General features: G+C 43.4%; 1 protein-coding gene across 1 annotated transcript in view; it reads right to left on the bottom strand.

The window, feature by feature from the left end:
• The window catches only part of STMND1 (stathmin domain containing 1), a 100,040-nt gene that overhangs the window by 60,300 nt on the left and 22,235 nt on the right, over positions 1 to 17,505 (bottom strand). Inside the window, exon 2 of the mRNA XM_085607078.1 lies at positions 11,784 to 11,964. Coding sequence (XP_085463204.1) covers positions 11,784 to 11,964 — 181 coding nt within the window. The remainder of the gene's footprint in view (positions 1 to 11,783; positions 11,965 to 17,505) is intronic.

Raw genomic sequence — 17,505 nt, 5'->3', positions numbered from 1 at the left:
TCAACTGATCTGGGTTTAATCCATCACCGTTCTTTAGCCCACTCTGCCACACCAGTTCAGACATGGCCATATGCATTTTTATTTGTGACGCGTGTAGTTCTTTGAGCATCTTGGTGAAGTGTTCCCAGATTTGAATGTAGTCCATGTTGGTCAGATATGAGAGTATGAGATTCAATGCCGATTCTGACAGGGACTCGATGTTATTTGCTGTGAATTTGATTCTCTTATAGTTTGATGTATAGATGGTGCCCGAGACTGGGGCAGGCTGAATACCAGAGGGAGCATTTGCGGCTAAGGTTATTTCTTGTGGGCGATGATCACTATCTCCCTTGTCCCCCATTCTAAAATTAATGATAAATGAAAACAACGAGAGACTGGTAAAGGTATAGTCCAAAATCGAGGAAGTTGTTGCAGTATAGTAACTGGCTACAGGAGGAGTGTCGCCTGCAAATCTTCCATTAAGGGCCCTGAGAGTGGAGTGTTCCTGATCCTTGAGAAGGCTTCTGTTTATCTTGTTGGTTTTCCCGTGGGTGAAGACGCCTTGTGCTGGTATATTACAGTATGAAGTATAGCTTGGTGAGTGTTGCCACGCAGACCCTTTGTCACTCCAAGGCTCTCTTTGCCTAGCCTGCACAAGCCTGCACAAGCCTGTCAACCTCAAACCGCCTGCTCTCTGTGCTCCCGATGCAGCGCATGCTTATTGATAAACAGTGAGGGTTGCATTTTATTTGTATATCTTGTATGGAAGGCCATAATAATCCTTCATTGTATGCTGCACTTTATTTTGTTTGCTTTTTATGTATAGCGCTTAAATTCACATTTCTTCAACATCTAAGCACTGCAAATAATAGATGTTTATTTTATCCAATTTGGATGGTACTCAATATACAGACCTTCAATGTTGAGCCCATTTAAATGTTTGCATTTAGCCCCACCCAAATTCCATGGGTCATTAGGTGAGTACCTTCATTTAGTGTTTCCCATTTAAAACACAGCATAAAAGCAACTGCCTCTCCAGCTTTTTACACTCACACATTCTCTTAATGGTCGGTGTCACACCTTCTCCTAATGGTCAGTGTTACACTAAGACAGTTTGTGGGACATTGGAATGTTCGGGTTGGAAGGTTGGTGAGGGACATAATCGCGAATGGAATGTGAACATTGGTATTGGTAGTTGGCCAGTAGCAGCGGTTAGGTTGGTGCTCCCTGCCACCTCTCTCTGTAATGAACACATCTTAGCTAAATGAATCTTTGTTGGTAGACCTACCATCGAGCGGTGTTCCCATTACTTAGCACCACTGTATGTAGATACCTAAAGGTGGCTGCAGAAATGGCCACAGGTTGGTGAATTACAACGAATGGTCCAAAAATAGCCTTGAATCTACGGGAACTAGAGCGCTCCATTGACAAACTATATTTTTGCCTGGGGCTCTGAAAATCCTTATAAGGAGCTGCTCGGACCTTTCAGACTTGGGCATGTCCTGATTTCTGAAGAGTATTTATAATATCTAGTGTCTCACACTGTTTCCTTAAATTGTTCAGTGTTTCCATCTCATAACACATTTCCCAGCCTTGATGTTTTCACTGGCAGGCCCTTGGCCAGAGAGCTTCGGACTGGGTCCAGAGCATGAGGGGCACCGTGCATGTACTTTGCAGGGGGGCGCCCTGAAGTTTTGTTAAGTCAGTGGCTCACGCTCGTCTAGGCACAGCATTCCAGTGTTCCATGCGATAAAGCGAGTGGGCATTCTCCAAGTGCACTGGTACCTCATGATCAAATGCTTCAGCGCCCCACATGGTGGTAATAAGCGCTATATAAATGCTGCAATGAAATACAATACAAAGGGAAAGAGAAGTTGGCAGCCTCAGTTATACACCACACACCATGTTCCTTGATGTACTTGGTGACAAACTGGTGCAAAGGGTCACTCTAGTTTAAATATTAGACAGACAAAGTTAATGCCTAACATGAGATGTCCTATAGTTATTAAATGCAGGTTGCAACAAGTATTGTGAGCCAAGCATTTATTTTGCAAGATATGTTTTCTAAATGAAAATAAGATTTTTTTTTAAGTAGATGGTGAGTCTTGCGTTCATTTTACATGTGCTCTGTGATCATGTAAACGTTTGGCATTATAAGTTTATGTGCTTCTTTCTTCTGTATCATTAACGGCTGGAATGCATGTAGGATAAAGGTCCTGCAAGAAAAAAACCCACAAACCCACAATTAGCAGATGAGTGTTCCACAACTCCCATCACCGCGGGCAGTATTAAAATGGCTACCGCACAGGCCTGGATTTACAAAGTCTGGTGTAAAGGGCGGTATTAGTGCATATTTATCACATCATTTATTTTATGTAGTTGTTTATTTTATTTGAGTTTTATGTAGCGTGAGCAAGACCCGAAGGGTGTCAGAGCGCTTTACATGAAATAGATATACTAAAGTAGTATTTGATTTCATTACAGTGCATTGTTCTATTATTCTATTATCATCATCATAATTCTAAGACTGAGTTGCAGGTTCCAATGAGGAAGACTATTTTTCAATTGGGCAGATTCGAGTATTATTATATATACCAACATTCCATATCCTTGGTCTTATAGACATGTAAGAGGGACTCACAGTCTTCGGTGGCAATGTAATGTTAATATGATTTATAACGTGCATGAATCACCCCGGGAGGGGTATCTCTGCGCTACTGTGAACCACAGGCAGGCCGCATTAGTCTCTGAAAAGCCCAGTTTTGAGAAGCTTTCCGAAGTTAAGGTGGTTCGTGCACTTTCATAGGTGGGAGGGTAATTGATCCCAATATAGGGGGGCCAAATAATAGAAGGCTTTACCCCAGGAGCGCGTTTTCCTAAAGCGGGGTATAGAGAGAAGAGATTTCTCCCTGGATCTGCTCAGCAGGTACGGAATGACTTTCTCTCTTTGGTGGTGATGTTGCAGGACGAAAGCTGGAGGATGCCGGGGATCAGCTATATTGTGTACACTTTTGCTAGGCTTTGGTCTTTTGTGAGAGGATGAGCTCAGTGTAACCAACACTGAGGCCCCAATTATGGCCGACCGATTAATTACAATATGTGTGCTAACTCCTGTCACTGCATATATCGTAGTTTTCATTTGTGTCATAAGTACCCCCTGCAATTTTTCCCCAGCAAATAACAGGTCATGCAGATTTTGGCTCAGTAAGCACTAAAATCTGCATGCAATGCTGTTTTTATGGCGATAATGTTAATTGGGTGCTTAATTGTGCGGCATCACAATATATCGGATACCCTCTTCCTGGCCGACAGCAATCAGTTCCTAAGTGTTAGTACTGCATGGCCTGCATCTGTGGGATGCTCTTGATTGAGCGTGATGGTGTTCTGAAAATTGTATGGGTGCATCATAACCATGGATAGTCCGCACCCGCATATATTCCTTTGATGTGATAACCTTTGAGCAGTAGAAAGTGTTCAGTAATAACACGTGAAAGTATATATGTTAGGAAAAGTGTTGTGTTATGTAGAGAGACAACGTATTCTTCATGTTATAACATTGTAATTCATAGTTTTCGATGTAATCCGTTTAACGAATTTGCTCACATGTAATGTGATATGTATGCTTTAAAAGCGCACCATATTGAAGTTGCGCATAAACGTGATAATTGCATTTAACATGTAGACTTTTGTAAGTGGCTGCAGTTAACACGTATTTGATGTGCTCTGTAATGTAATGATGTGGAAAGGCCTAAATGAAATGTACACTTACGTGTGTATTTGAAAGTCCTATGTATTTCATTCTTATTTTAGTCGAGTTTTGAAGGCCTGAAATGTATTTTCCCTGAAAGGCTCTTTGTGCAGTTGGTAAAATTCATGTGCATGTTGGATTTGTTCTGTTCTCACGTTTCTGTTGCAGGTGGAGAATGTCGTGTTTGTTAGTTAGAATAACGCCTTTTGTTTAGAAGAGTTAGGCTCAGGAAGATGTGATACATTATGCTGAGGAGAGCTGATAATCGGGAGTTTGTGTTCTTTCTCATTGAGGGAGGCTTGGGAATCAAGGTCATTGAGCCAAGAGCTGGGGGCATCGACGCCGCATGGAAAATCACCTCTGGGAAGTGTCCAGTGAGATGAGGTGATCTGTGGGCGTGTTTTGTCTTTTCATGATTTGTATTAGTGATAGTGTCCCGGGGTGGAGACAGGAGAGAAGGAGTGAGGAGATCGAAGGAGATGGAAGGAGCATCTTAGAACGAGCTCCGTATCTTTGGCTACTTGACCCATACAACATGAGTGTACTTCTTAGGAAGTCTTCACACGCTGACACCTTTTTTCCTGATCTTGCCTGGGAAATGCTAAGTAGGGATGTCATGATAGTAGTAGTGTAGGGACAGACCAATGCTTTTTATTAATTCTCGCCAGATGAAGACCAAACTGGACGCGGGGGCAACCATTGCCTGTGTTCTGCTTCTGGAGATTGTCATTCTGTTTATGATCCATCGCATAAAGTTAGCCCGTTGGTTCAGATTTGTATTAGTTCCCATGTATTTCTACAACCTTGTAATGAGGTGCTTGTACATTCAGTTGTTTTTGGCTTTGTAATAAACCCACTAAATTGGAATCTGGAGTCTGTGGTTCTTCAGAGTCACAGTTCTTGTAAATTGCGATCCTGTTTAATGATTTGTTTCTCCCCTCTACACTTCTCAGCAATCAATAAAGGTCCATTGGCCGTGAGTTCCACAGTAAATTGGAACTTGGAAGATCTGTGGCCCTGGCTAGGATAGGGTGGGCGTGGGGGGATGGAAGTGACCACCAAGGTTTGCAGAAGGCATTGAGACTGGTGATACAGCTGTGGTCATGGTCTGCTGCACTAAAATTGGCCTTCTGCCGTCGCATATGGACCAGTTTAACACCTATGGTGGCAGAGATGGTTTACTTCTGAAATCTTTGGCATCATGCATGAATGACCCAGAGGTGTGACCTACTGCTTGATAATGGATCTCTGTGGGCTTTTTTGCTGTGATGAAGGTGGCTTTAAAAAGCAACTTTGCCCTACCCCGAAAAAAGTTCCGTAAATATATCTTAAATTGATAAATACATAACTAATGCTGACTCGCACTAATTTAATATGACATGTTATATATTTGAAAACACTGATAGTGAATGGTCAAAGCTCTATAAACGTATGAAGTCGACCGCAGCTGAAATGCACATTGCAAAAATGGCCAGGGCTAGGAATGGCAAAAGGCAGCAAAGATCAGACTGGTTAATGCGCCTGCATGTCTAAATCTAGGACCTGTGCTTGTCATTTTCCTTCTGGAATAAATGTTCCCTGTCACTTCCTGGACATTTTGCTTGGGTTCACTGAGCTGTCAAATTTGCAGTTGAAAAATTACAAAGATATTATTAACATTTGTTCTCGCAAGCTATATTTATGGTTGATGATTAAAAGTCATGTCTGTTTAATGCAGCATGCTGGTGTTTTCGTGTAGTGAATTATTACTAATTACAACATTCTTTAATGCGTACCAAATATAGCAAATAATTTGTGATCATGTTTGGCTGCTCATCCAAAGATCGGCTCATTCACTTTTCATGGCATCTCAGTGGCACGTTGGCATGTGCTGAATTCTATTATACATTCAGAACATTAAAAGGCACTTAGAACAGGTATTTGTCAATTACAATAAATACAGTGAACAATTTGTTGTTACAGAGCCCACATTACCTCAGTTTTAGAGGTTTAAACAGACCCTTGATGCACTGCGGTGCGGGTGGCCCCCACCATTCAGGGAACCCCCATACAGTCTAAAGCCTATGGATAGTTATGAGATGTGGGAATATCCAGTGTGCCCCTTCAAATTCTGCATAGGGGACTTTTTTTTTACATAATCCCACTGATCAGTAGCATAAGACAAAATGATGCTCCTCCCCCTCTGCAGGATATAGTGAGGTGGCCCTCAGACTTTCAGATATTAAAAAAGGCCTTGAGATGAAAGCTAGGGTGAATCATCAGATCTCTCGGTTCTGTGAGTGTGTAGTCGACAAATTAAGGGAAACAAAACAGGGGGTCGAGTTTCTATTGACCTTGCGATGCCCAGTTGATAGGTTACTGGAGACAATGGCAGGGGATAGAACCTGCGTTCAAAGGATCACTCCTGGATTCTGTTAATTGGTTGGTATGCTCTCTTTTAGAGTGGCAGATGCAGGGGCGTAACACAGGCCCCCGCAGCCCCCGTGGTGCGGGGCGGCCCTAAACCTCCAGGGGGCCCCCTCAGCTCCGCACTTCGGCTGTAGAGCTCCAGATTGAGCCTGGAGTGGGCCCCTCCATGTACCCTGCAGGGGGGGGGGGGCCTTCAAGCTTCGTTATGCCACAGCAGATGGATCATTTCCATGGAGCACTTGGTGGACCAGGCTAATATTTGGGAAACTGGGGCCTGATTTAGAGTTTGGAAGACGGGTATTCTGTTAAAAACAGGATGGCTATTCTGTACGCCGTATTACAAGTGCATTAGGCCCTTAGTGTCTTGAATTATGTATTCTTCTGGATGGTGGTTATGTGCTGTCATTTCCTAGCTCCTGTAAATAAACTGGCAGTGACTTGGGAAAGTTGGACAGGATGCTGCAGCAGCAATCTGGACTCATAAAGCACAGGCTTGAGTATGCCAAGTCTGCTTTTTCTAGAAAATTCTTGGGTAACTTGTTTAACTGGAGGTGCTGATTCCCCACTCTGGTGTGAATTTGAAGCTTTGAAACCGGTCCTAGGATGCTTGTTTCTGGTCCAGGGAGAACCTGGCTTGGAAGTTGGGGCTGGACTGTTCCAATGAGGCACAGGGTCAAGACTGATTTGCATATGGCTGGGTCCAAACTGGGGAGGCATGGTGAGCAAAAGAACGATGGATTAAACCAGATCGTTGTGACTGGGGGTGAATGTTTGCATTGTTCAGCATTCCGTCCACCATTTATTCCTTTTGCTTGTGTATTTGAAGCTTGGCAGATGCAGAACATGCGCCAAAAATAGCTAATGTCCCGTTCACCCTATTTAGAGTGCACACATGGGTGTACATTACAAAAAGGGTGGGTGGAATGTTGTCCATAGTAAACCTATGTCTAAACTCAAACTAGGGTAGCCAGGATATCTGCTCATTTTGGGTGCATGTCCTGCACCTGTCAAACTGTAAAAAAAACTTTCAATCACTTGAGAAATGTGTCTCAATAAAGGCATGATGCTGCCTATTTAGGTTTGTAGCTGTCATTTATATACAAGTGGGTTTGCACTTGAATACTTCTTAGTCCCTGATTATCAGTGAGGAGCATTTATGTGCAGAAATTCCAAGTGGCTGAAACTTCCATTACCATGCGGTATTTATGCATCCATTTCCTCCTATTATGGGCTAAACCCCAGGAAATGGATGGAATTTTGCAGGCTAATCCGAATTTCTTGGAGTCTACAATACACATTTAGTATTTGCTTTGAGCAGGTAGTAAATGTGTGCTAGGAGGGCAGTATGGGGTGGGGCGTTGAAGGGCGGGGGATAGGGAGGTAGAAACAGGGAAGGGGAGAATGTTGCTCTGCAAGGAGGGTTTGTCAGAGGGCCAAGCAGGCTTGGGACTGGGATCACGCTGCACTTCAAGTCCTTTCTTAAAGAGATTATTACATTCAGATCTCCCTGCCATAAAAATGTGCAGAAAACCGTCCGAATTATTGTGTGAAGTAGAATTTCACAGAGGAATTCCCCCCCGCCCCCCTCCCACAACTTGTAATTGGGGCCTTGGGCAGTTGGCTAGGGCAAATACATTCACTGGAGAGGGCAAGTGAGACATAGAGAAGATGTGAGTGATTTATGAAAAGTATTCTAATAAGAGCAGCTGTTTACGCGGGCTTTTTGAGAGGATTACTTGTTGCAGAAAGCCTTGGGACACAATAGCACCCAATAATTTGGCACTAGGCTGCCTGGAAACCAGCCGCGGTCGGTAGTAGAAGTAACTGCAGGGCGGTGACGTGGGGAGGGGGAGGGGCAGGGTGGGGGGTAGTAAACTATGGATTACGGAGGTTTACAGGTAAGTTACCATATAAATTAATACAACGAATTTCGTTGCGTGCACTGCATCCCCAAATACGATGCAGTGCATGCAACGAAATTCGTTTTATTAATTGATATGTTAATTTACCTGTAAACCTCCGTAATCCATAGTTTACTGCCCCCCACCCTGCCCCTCCCCCTCCCCACGTCACCGCCCTGCAGTTACTCCTACTACCGACCGCGCCTGCTGGAAACACAGGTGGCCCTCGGGTGTTAAGAGCAGTGCTTTAAATGGGCTGGTACTCACCGGTACTGAGTACCGGCACTTCTTAAATTTATCGCTCTGAGTACCGGCGCTTCTCTACTGCCCTAGTACTCATGAAAAGGTAGGCTCATTAGCTGTGCTGGTGAGCAGGAGTGGGACGTGTCTCAGGCAGGCAAGGCACCGCTTCTGTAGCCCCGGCCTGAGCACCAGCTGAGCTATTCAGCAGGGCTCATTTGAATAATGTCCGGGTACTCACTATCACGCTGTGCTTGACAGAGCAGGGTCGAGATTCATTGTATCTGCTAGTGTGCGCGTGTGAATTTCAAAGCGCAGCACTTCAGGTAGTGAAAAGTCAGTGCAGGGTAATATTTTAAACAGAGAAATGTTATCAGGGGCAAAGGCGGCGGATTCTCACACTTCCCATACTTTCTCTCTATTGGAGGGTTAATGCCCAGACAATGCCAGCGAAGATGCCCCTGGATCGCTTGTGCTTTCTGCTCTGAGGCACCTACTTTCCTGACTCTCTCAAGAAGAGACAGGCTAGCGATCCCGGCAGTGCCGCGCCAGCAGCTCTTCTCGGTGGATCATTCTGACAGCTATAAAGAGATTCAGGTCAATCAGATATTAATTTAATAATCTCCTGCTGCTGACATTTAAAATGTTTGTTACGAAAATGATTAGGGGGCCCCAGCACAGTATAGGGCCTTGCAAATGGGCACACTAGAGTTGTCTGTCTGAGCTGAAAATGCGCTACCTTTTGTCTAAACTAGCAGTTTTGATGATTTATTAGTAGTTCAAAGTGTTTAACATCCCTGCTTGACAGTGACACTACGAAGCAGCAGCCTTTCTTTTCCCAGCACAGACTTGTATAGTACGAGATAAGTCATGTGATTATTGTTCCCGCTGGAGAGAGGTCAGAGTTTTCTCTACTGGCAGTTTTCACTCTCACCATTAAGTAGCGTAGAGGGTTAATATGCCTCCTTCAAAAAAGCATATTGTGTTGTACTGTATTGTATGTGGATAGCTCAGTGAGTTGCTATTATTGTCACAGAGATCTCTTTGTTTCATGTGGTTTGGCCGCACCTGAAGCTGAGGTTGGGGTGGAGGGTGCTGAGTTTTTTAGAAATTAAATAATAGCTTCAAAAGCACCTGCTGCAGAGTTTGACTTCCTTGTTGCTCAAATGAGTGTGATTTCTGATATTTGTCTATTTCCATTGACTTCATTCCATGATTTTGGTCGCAAGAAAGTGCCGCTCTAAGTGTTACACATCTAGTTGTTGCCTGACTCTCGTAAATCCACTGAATCTATGAAAATGTCACACATAAGCCATCTGAAACATTAGCAGCTATACTCAAATGGGTGTCATTTCTGATATTTATATGATTCCTTCGTCTTCATTGCTTAATTTTGCTAGCGAGAAAGTGTCACTCATAGTCGTTGAAATGTCACTCATAATTGCAATGAAAATATGAAAATGTCACACATAGCAATCTGAAAACCTGGCAGCTATGGGGTCCATTCAGGCCCTGTGCTGTCAACCACATTCACACTATCCTCTGCATTTGCGCAAACACGGGAATCATTGCAGTCCCCAGACAGTGGCAATTGAAAAAGCCATGGTGAAGACTATAACATGGCTTTTGTGTGTCTGCTTATGTTTGTGTGTTTGCCTGCATTTGTATGCCTGTTTTTTGTAAGAAAAAAGAGAGCGCGAGAGAGAATCAAGACACTCTCAGGAGGTATTTTAAAGAAAATGGGTGGCACTTTGTGTGTACATAACTGCTCGGCGACAAAGGTTCATAAATAATGTAGTAGTGAGGGTCAGTGGGTGAGTGAGTGAGTGGATGGATGAGTGAGCAAGGGTGGATGTATAGATGGATGAATGGATGGATGAGTGAATGTATGGATGAGTGAATGAATGGATGGATGGATGGATGAGTGAATGGATGGATGAGTGAAAGAGGGTGGATGATTGTATAACAGGGCAGATGATGGGTGGATAAGTGAAAGATTGGATGGATGAATGAAAGGGAGGGAGGATGGATGAAAGGGTGGATGGTATAAAGGGGTGAAAGGGTAAAACTGAATGATGGATGAAAGACTGAATAGACAATAGAATGTAAAGGTTAAATGGCGGACATCAGCAGGTAAATGGTAGGATGAAAGGATGAATGGATAGATCGATGGAAGAGACAAGAGATATCTTCTGGGGAGGGTCGTGATGATTTGCTTCATTTGGTTTGTGCCATAAGAGCTTTGGTTCGAAGTGGGGGTATTTTCAGTTTCTTCCTACTCATGTGCTCAAAAATATATAGTATTGTGCCAAACAACAGCAACTAACAGTATGGCATTAACAAGGTGCAACTATTGCAAAAAAGGCAATGTTAACATATTATCGCATTTCTCTTTCATTTTGTGTAATGAGTTAACCTGCTTTGTTTATATAAACACATTTATCATGTGTTTTGGTGTGTGCTGCAACTATAATAAAAGTTGTTAAGTATCATCATGTCTTGCTCTTAGCCCCGCCTCTAGCCCCGCCCACTCACCACACCTCTAGCTCATTTTAATGAGTACCTGCACTTATTTTTTTCCATTTAAAGCACTGGTTAAGAGCACCTGTTTCCTTGAAGGGAAGGATTATAGAGAAAGTACTGATTCATGTGAATTGTTTGTAGTCAATTTTTCTGATTTTATTGTTATTGGAACAGGAATTGGTTGAGAGGGTAGGGTGAATGGAAATGGAGTTTTAATCAGGTAGCAAGTATATTCAACACATTTTTAGAGAAGAAGGTTGTATTGTACACTAGCGTAAAGTTGACTATGCCAATAGGAATGAACAAGGGGATTTTATGAGCAGGCCATTCGGTCTGTCTGGGATAGTTCTTTTGGAGAAAAGGTTAATTTTAGGAAGACAATGGAGGAGAGATGGATGAATGTCTTGTCCTTTGCAGAAGGACTTAAGCAGGAAAATAAATGTCATTTGTGCATGTGAAGATGGTGGAAGATAAGGGGGCTGTACAGTATGTGGTGGAGGATTTGGGAATAGAATGATTTAGTGTGTTGAAGGAATCCCATATCAATTAGAACGTGGACTAAAAGCCCTCTGGGTGTGCACCACATATTGGTTGTTCTGCTTGGGAGCATGATGTTATATTTTAAGGGTTCTCAATATTTTGAACAGTGAATGTTGGTTAAAGTTAGTGGTGGTAACAAGCGTAAGAAACATGAGGTTTTGTCTTCTTTTCTGATTTTACAGGAAGGGGAGAGGAGGGTGTTTCTTTAATCGGCGTATCTCCTCCGCTTCGATAACCTGATTAATCAATCTGAATGACCTGCTGCGAGAAGAGTTCCCCTTGGCAGACAGGGAGAAGGCATGATCACTCTTGTGGAGTTACATGAAGGCTAGAGTGTAAGGAAGTGGAACATCAACTCCAGCAGGAACATTACTGCGTAAAATCATCACAATTGATAATTTCATTTTTCGCAACAGAGGAATTCAACATTCTTTTTATTTTACCTGTGAGGAGTCCATCATGTCTGTCTCGAGAGGAAGGCAATCTGTCTACTATTGTTTCTGGCACAGTCCCTGGTATTGGCTCATCCTCAAACCCAACTCCACTGTCCAGGGTGCCTTTGGAAAAGGCTGATCCATCTCTTGGGGTGGGAACAACATTGTTCTCAGATTTGTCAATTTTACCCTGAAAAGAAGAAAAAAAATCGATATAAGTGTTTTATAAACAACACAAAGTAGAAACGACTGATAGAGAGTTTCTCCTTCGTAGCTAAGGGTGAGGACTATGACATTGTACAGCCTCTCCCAGGGTCTAAATACAATTCTTCACTTTCACGAACATCATCCTTGTTGTGATTATTGTTGTTGCCCCAATTCTCTCTTTGTACCGTGGCATAAATTCCAGTGGCAGCTGGCACGGGTAAGAGATGTGAAGTGGGGTGAGTCGCGGCAGGGTGGGGGTTGGGCAAGTCGACATACAATGGGATAAGTTAAATTCAATGTAAAAAAAAATAAAACCACTTACCTTGCACTAGGATGCGGCGTGCACAAGGTAAGTGGTTTTATTTTTTTACATTTAAATTATCCCGTCGTATGTCGACTTCCCCAACCCCAACCCTGCCCCACCCAGTCACCACCCCACCGCTCCTACCTGTGCCTGCCATCACCGTCAAATTCCCAAGAGAAGATTGGTACATTTGGTACGATGCTTCAGCCATGGATTTGAATACGCAATGTTTACATTGCACACCCATCACAAGAACAGAGCATCATGATGCTTGGTCCAAGATGTAACAAGAGGAAGGTGGAAGATTAATTGCAAACAATTGCTGTGGTTGCATCTGGTAGTTTCCAAGTGAACCTAGTAGTTAGGAAAAAGATCTGCTGCTTCTCTGGGTTTGAGGCACAGTGGTTATCTTGGGTACACTGGTAATAATTTGTCATTTGGTGGCTGTAGTGTCTTGTAAGTTAGAGATGACGGGACCCTTTTGGTCCTGGTGGACATAGTACACCAGTAACGTAATTGCGTATGTTTGGGTGATAGAATTCATGATGTAGAATGTTCAATTAATGGTTACACGCTGAGGAATAAGACGTATAATACCAAGCATTGTGTCTGGTGTAATCATTTGAGATTGGAGATGACGCTACAACTGGTGACGAGATAGAGCATACGCAGCCTGAAGAATCAGCAGTGCTCTCCCAGAGAGTTTGCATGGTCCAGCAAACTGCTCGTGTATGCCACTCGCGCCGCAGTCAAAGTGAAGATCAACAGTTAGCATATGTGGAGTCAAAGCGCCACTCCAGCCAGGGCAAAGCTTTAGGAGAAGACAAAGACCTTACAGAGAAATTTGTGTATTATCACCCAGAAACGTGCTAGTGAGGCCGTGAAAGAGGTACTGGCCACACTCCAACACAGAGCCGTAAGCCATACGGAATGATAACACTAAAGGCGGTGACGGCAACATACAGAGAAGCACTAAAGGCAGCAATAGCCACGTGCAAGGAAGCACTAGAAGAGAAATAGCTAGATACAGAGAAACGCTAAAGGCAATGGAAACCAGTTACAATGCAGAAGATTGAAAATGGTAACGAACACTTGCAAGAGGCAAAACAAGTATGTAGTATCCTGCATTTGTATTGTAATGTATATTACACCTCCTGCTCAGCCAGTGCCTGTGTTCTGTGCCCAATATAATGATGGAGTCATGATGTGCCTCGGAATGTTGGGACACAGAGAAGTGAAGGGACAGTTGGACATGGGCTGAGTAGCTAACAGGCGGCTCCTGGTGGGGCTCCCTTTCACAACTTAACTAACTGTTATACTGGAACTGTTTAACCTGTTACCTGCTTGAATAAAAGTTCCTGAATTGAATCTTACCTGCGTGGACCTCCTCACTACAAAGTACTTACCGTAAAACAGGAAGAAGGCGCTGCAAGTCCAGTCAGTGGACCAGATGACCCGAGTTTAAGTACTTCCAGAAGGTACAGAATTTGGTGCTCATCAAATGTTGTAAGAACAGCGCTTACTCAATGTCAGTAAGTTCTACAGCTGGTTATAACACTACACTTTTTCTGAAACCATTGGATCCATTCAATACCATCAAAAAGCAGAATATTGGTGCCAGACGGACTGCCTTGATTTAAACATTTGATTTATTGGAAGAAGCAGATACCAAAAAGATCATCAAATAGCTCAAGAAGCTTGCAGGTGAAAGTGTAAAGAAAGTAATAAAGAAAATACCACATGCTGATGAACTCTCATACAGTCAAATCAAAGAAGCGTTAAATGTCAAGTTCAATCCAATGCCGATTGTTCATTACGAAAGGTACATTTTCAACCAATAAAGGTAAAAAGCTGGTGAAACGATCGGCGAGTTTGACGAAAGACCTGATACGCTTATCCAACATTGGAAGTTCAATGAATTAAATGATGAAGAAGGCATACATCTCTGAGTCATAGATGGTTGCCTTTCCAATTCATTAAGGCTACGAATGCTGATAGAAACGTTCAGTCTGGAGCGAGTACTCATGACTGCAAGAGCTGAAGAACATGCAGACCAACAAGCTGCTGCCATAGAAGCCGGAGGAGATCATAGCAAGTCAGCGTTGAACATGAAAATAAGAAGAGACACAAGGTTGATGGCCAAAGAAAAAGAAACTGTGCTTCAGATGCGGATTTTCTTTTCCACATGAAGGTAAATGTCCTACAATTGGACAAATATGCAAGGATTGTGGGAAAGAGAGCCATTTTGGGACAGTTTGCAAAGCGAAGGTAAAATTAGGTGCGGCATGTTGAGAAAACAAAATGGACGCCAGAACGTCCAGAAGCAATGTTTTACTCACATCCACAAGTCCAAGCGTCCACAACAGTTGAGGCAAATTGAAAATAAACTAAGTGAATCTTTGTCAGAATTTTCATCCAAAAGTTCTTCAATGACATTGTCGAATGACAGTGAAGAAGATGGATATGCGATGTCAATGTCAATTAAAGAGAAACGTGCACATATCGTATTGACTGCATGCAAGGAAGAATGCAAGTCAAAGAGAGATCGTCAAGTGAAATCAAGAAATTATTTAGACACTGTCTTAAAATCACACTAAAGGTGAATGGTTGTTCCATACCTTTTATCATAGACAGTGGTGCATCGATAAACGCCATGCTTGAGGAGAAGTACAAAGCGCTGTCTCCAGTACCCTGTTTCACACCATCAAAGAACAGAGTGAAAGCATGGGCTGCCTCTATGCCATTAAAAAGTCAAGGTTCATTTGTAGCAACCATGAAGCACAAAAACACGAAAGTATAAGCACCAATTCATGTACTTCAAGGTATGTTAGCAAGTTTTTGTTTACTCAGTTTCAGTATTGCTGCTGAAATAGGACTGATATTTGTAAATTAAAACATAAATGCTCATAATGAAATAGTGCACCTGTTTCCATCGTTGTTTCATGGATTAGGAGAACAATGAAAGTGCAACTGCATATTAATGATGACATTCAATTTGCTGCTCAGAGACATGCTCGAATTGCATTCCTTTTTAGGTCGAGCCTAGGCAGCGCATGCGCTGTCTGCAAGACCTGAAGTAATGACAATACGAAGTGTAAACCCGCCTGATGCTTGGCATTGGTTCACTCCTATATGTTGGCTTCCTATTGGTTGGTGCTGGCAATACTTCATATCCATTTTAGCTTAGCAGCACCGACCAACTACAGTTTCATTACACTGTAAGTGCTGATGTGTTTTGTCTGAGGACTACTTATTTTTACCATGGCGCCCTCTTAAGGGTCTGCCATGCACATAGGTTTCATGTACACGGGCGGGCGCCCGTTTTAATATTAAACACAAAACATCACGTACTTAAGTTGTAAGCCAAGGCTCTGCCGACGAAGACACATTTTTCGAGATGAGCACTGATTTTGGTTTTTAGGACAGGGAAATGTCTTCCTGCTCACACCTCACTTAAAACAAAGCTACTCCTGGAAGCATATAACTATAAACGCTGTTTTTTCTACCGAAGCTCCGGCGGACGAGCTTCATGCATGTTTGCCATAAATCAACTCATCTCCTTGTCGCTCCCCCCTCCTCGTCTCGCACGTCGCTACCACTCCGACAGAGAAAATCCAAATGTATGTGGCCCTTTGCATTGGGAATGACGTATTTAACATACAATACATAAGTGCCTTTTTTGTGTGTATTGTAAAATTGTACTTTAGTCTTACGGAAAGGAGAATGGCCTAGCGGTCTAAGCAGCAGGGTTACTATTCTAATCACTTCAAAGGCACGAGTTTGAGTCAGGCTGCTGCCAGTTAATTTTATTGTACTGCAATGTCCTATCGTATTTCGATGATGTTTAGGACATCTATATTTTAAAGATATTAGGATCTGGTCTCTTCATCACTAAACATTTTTATTTTAAAAATATTAGGTTCTGGTCTCTTCATCAAGAAACTGCATTACATAAACATTGCTACTAATGTTAACAGTAGCAAATGCATGACGAAATCTGGTTTGGGCTTGCAGAGTTAAAGATATTTGACTAACACAATGTTTCCAGTCACCTCCCAAGATCAGCTAATTTTGAAGTATCTCATATTGACGCACTCAAGTGTCGAAAACATAATTCATAGATTTGGTCAGCAAATGGGTAAAGTCCATGGTGACTACGGCACAGGAGAAATGAAATTGTGAGCAATGTGTGATTCTGCGATTTAGCGGGATTTAGAATCATGCCTAAAGCAGAAGCAGGGGCTTGAGGACGTGAGCAGTTCTGAGTTGCAGACTGCTAAAACTAAATTAGTAATCTTCTTTAATCAACACGATTTAAATATTTACTTATACACACTCTAACCTCAGTGGCCAGTACGAGTCTGCATCTGAGGCTCAGAGTGACTGAAAACCACGGCCCCGACGAGGAGTCTACAGCAGCCTGGATCAGTCACATGGTATCATGATGAGAGGCACAGGCGGGGGTGCAAGCAGCGGCGGACACCAAAACTAAATTACAAGCTTCCACCCACTAGCAGCACCCACTCAGCTGACTTAAATTCGGTCCCTCATTTGTGTTGGCCTATGTTTTTCACCCCAATGCCTTCCTGTGCCCTTCGTCTTCTGTCCCCGCCCCACCTGCGTCATCTGTGTTCCTTTAAAATAACCCCTATGTTGCTCTCCCGTCCGTCCTGTCCTCCTGTGCTCCTTCAATGTCCTCCTTCCCTGTGTTGCTTCGCCCCCCCCTTGTTTCTTCTACACCCCTTGCATCTTGCTACCACTAATACACAACACCCTGGGCCCGATTCACAGAATTAACTTAAGACAAAATCCTAAACGTACTACTTTTGGTATTCACAGAATGCACTTACTACTTTTGGTATTCACAGAATGGATTTACGACTACTAACTTTACGTCCGCACTCGGGCCGGAAATTCCAGCCCGGAGGTGGAGCTTCCAGCCCGGAGGCAGGGCTTCCGGGCCAGAGGCGGGGCTTCCGGGCCGGAGGCGGAGCTTCCGGGCCGGAGGTGAAGATTTTGGCCATGGCTAAATCTCCGCCACTGGCCGGAATCCCCACCTCCGGGCCGGAAGCTCCGCCTCCGGCCTGGAAACCCCGCCTCCGGGCCGGAAGCTCCGCCTCCGGGCTGGAATTTCCAGCCCGAGTGCGGACGTAAAGTTAGTAGTCGTAAATCCATTCTGTGAATACCAAAAGTAGTAAGTGCATTCTGTGAATACCAAAA

This window comes from Triturus cristatus, chromosome 5_2 (genome assembly GCF_964204655.1).
Source record: "Triturus cristatus chromosome 5_2, aTriCri1.1, whole genome shotgun sequence".
In the NCBI taxonomy this organism is placed as follows: Eukaryota; Metazoa; Chordata; class Amphibia; order Caudata; family Salamandridae; genus Triturus; species Triturus cristatus.
The sequence above is the reverse complement of the archived record's forward strand: the minus strand, read 5'-3'. Positions and strand labels throughout refer to the sequence as shown.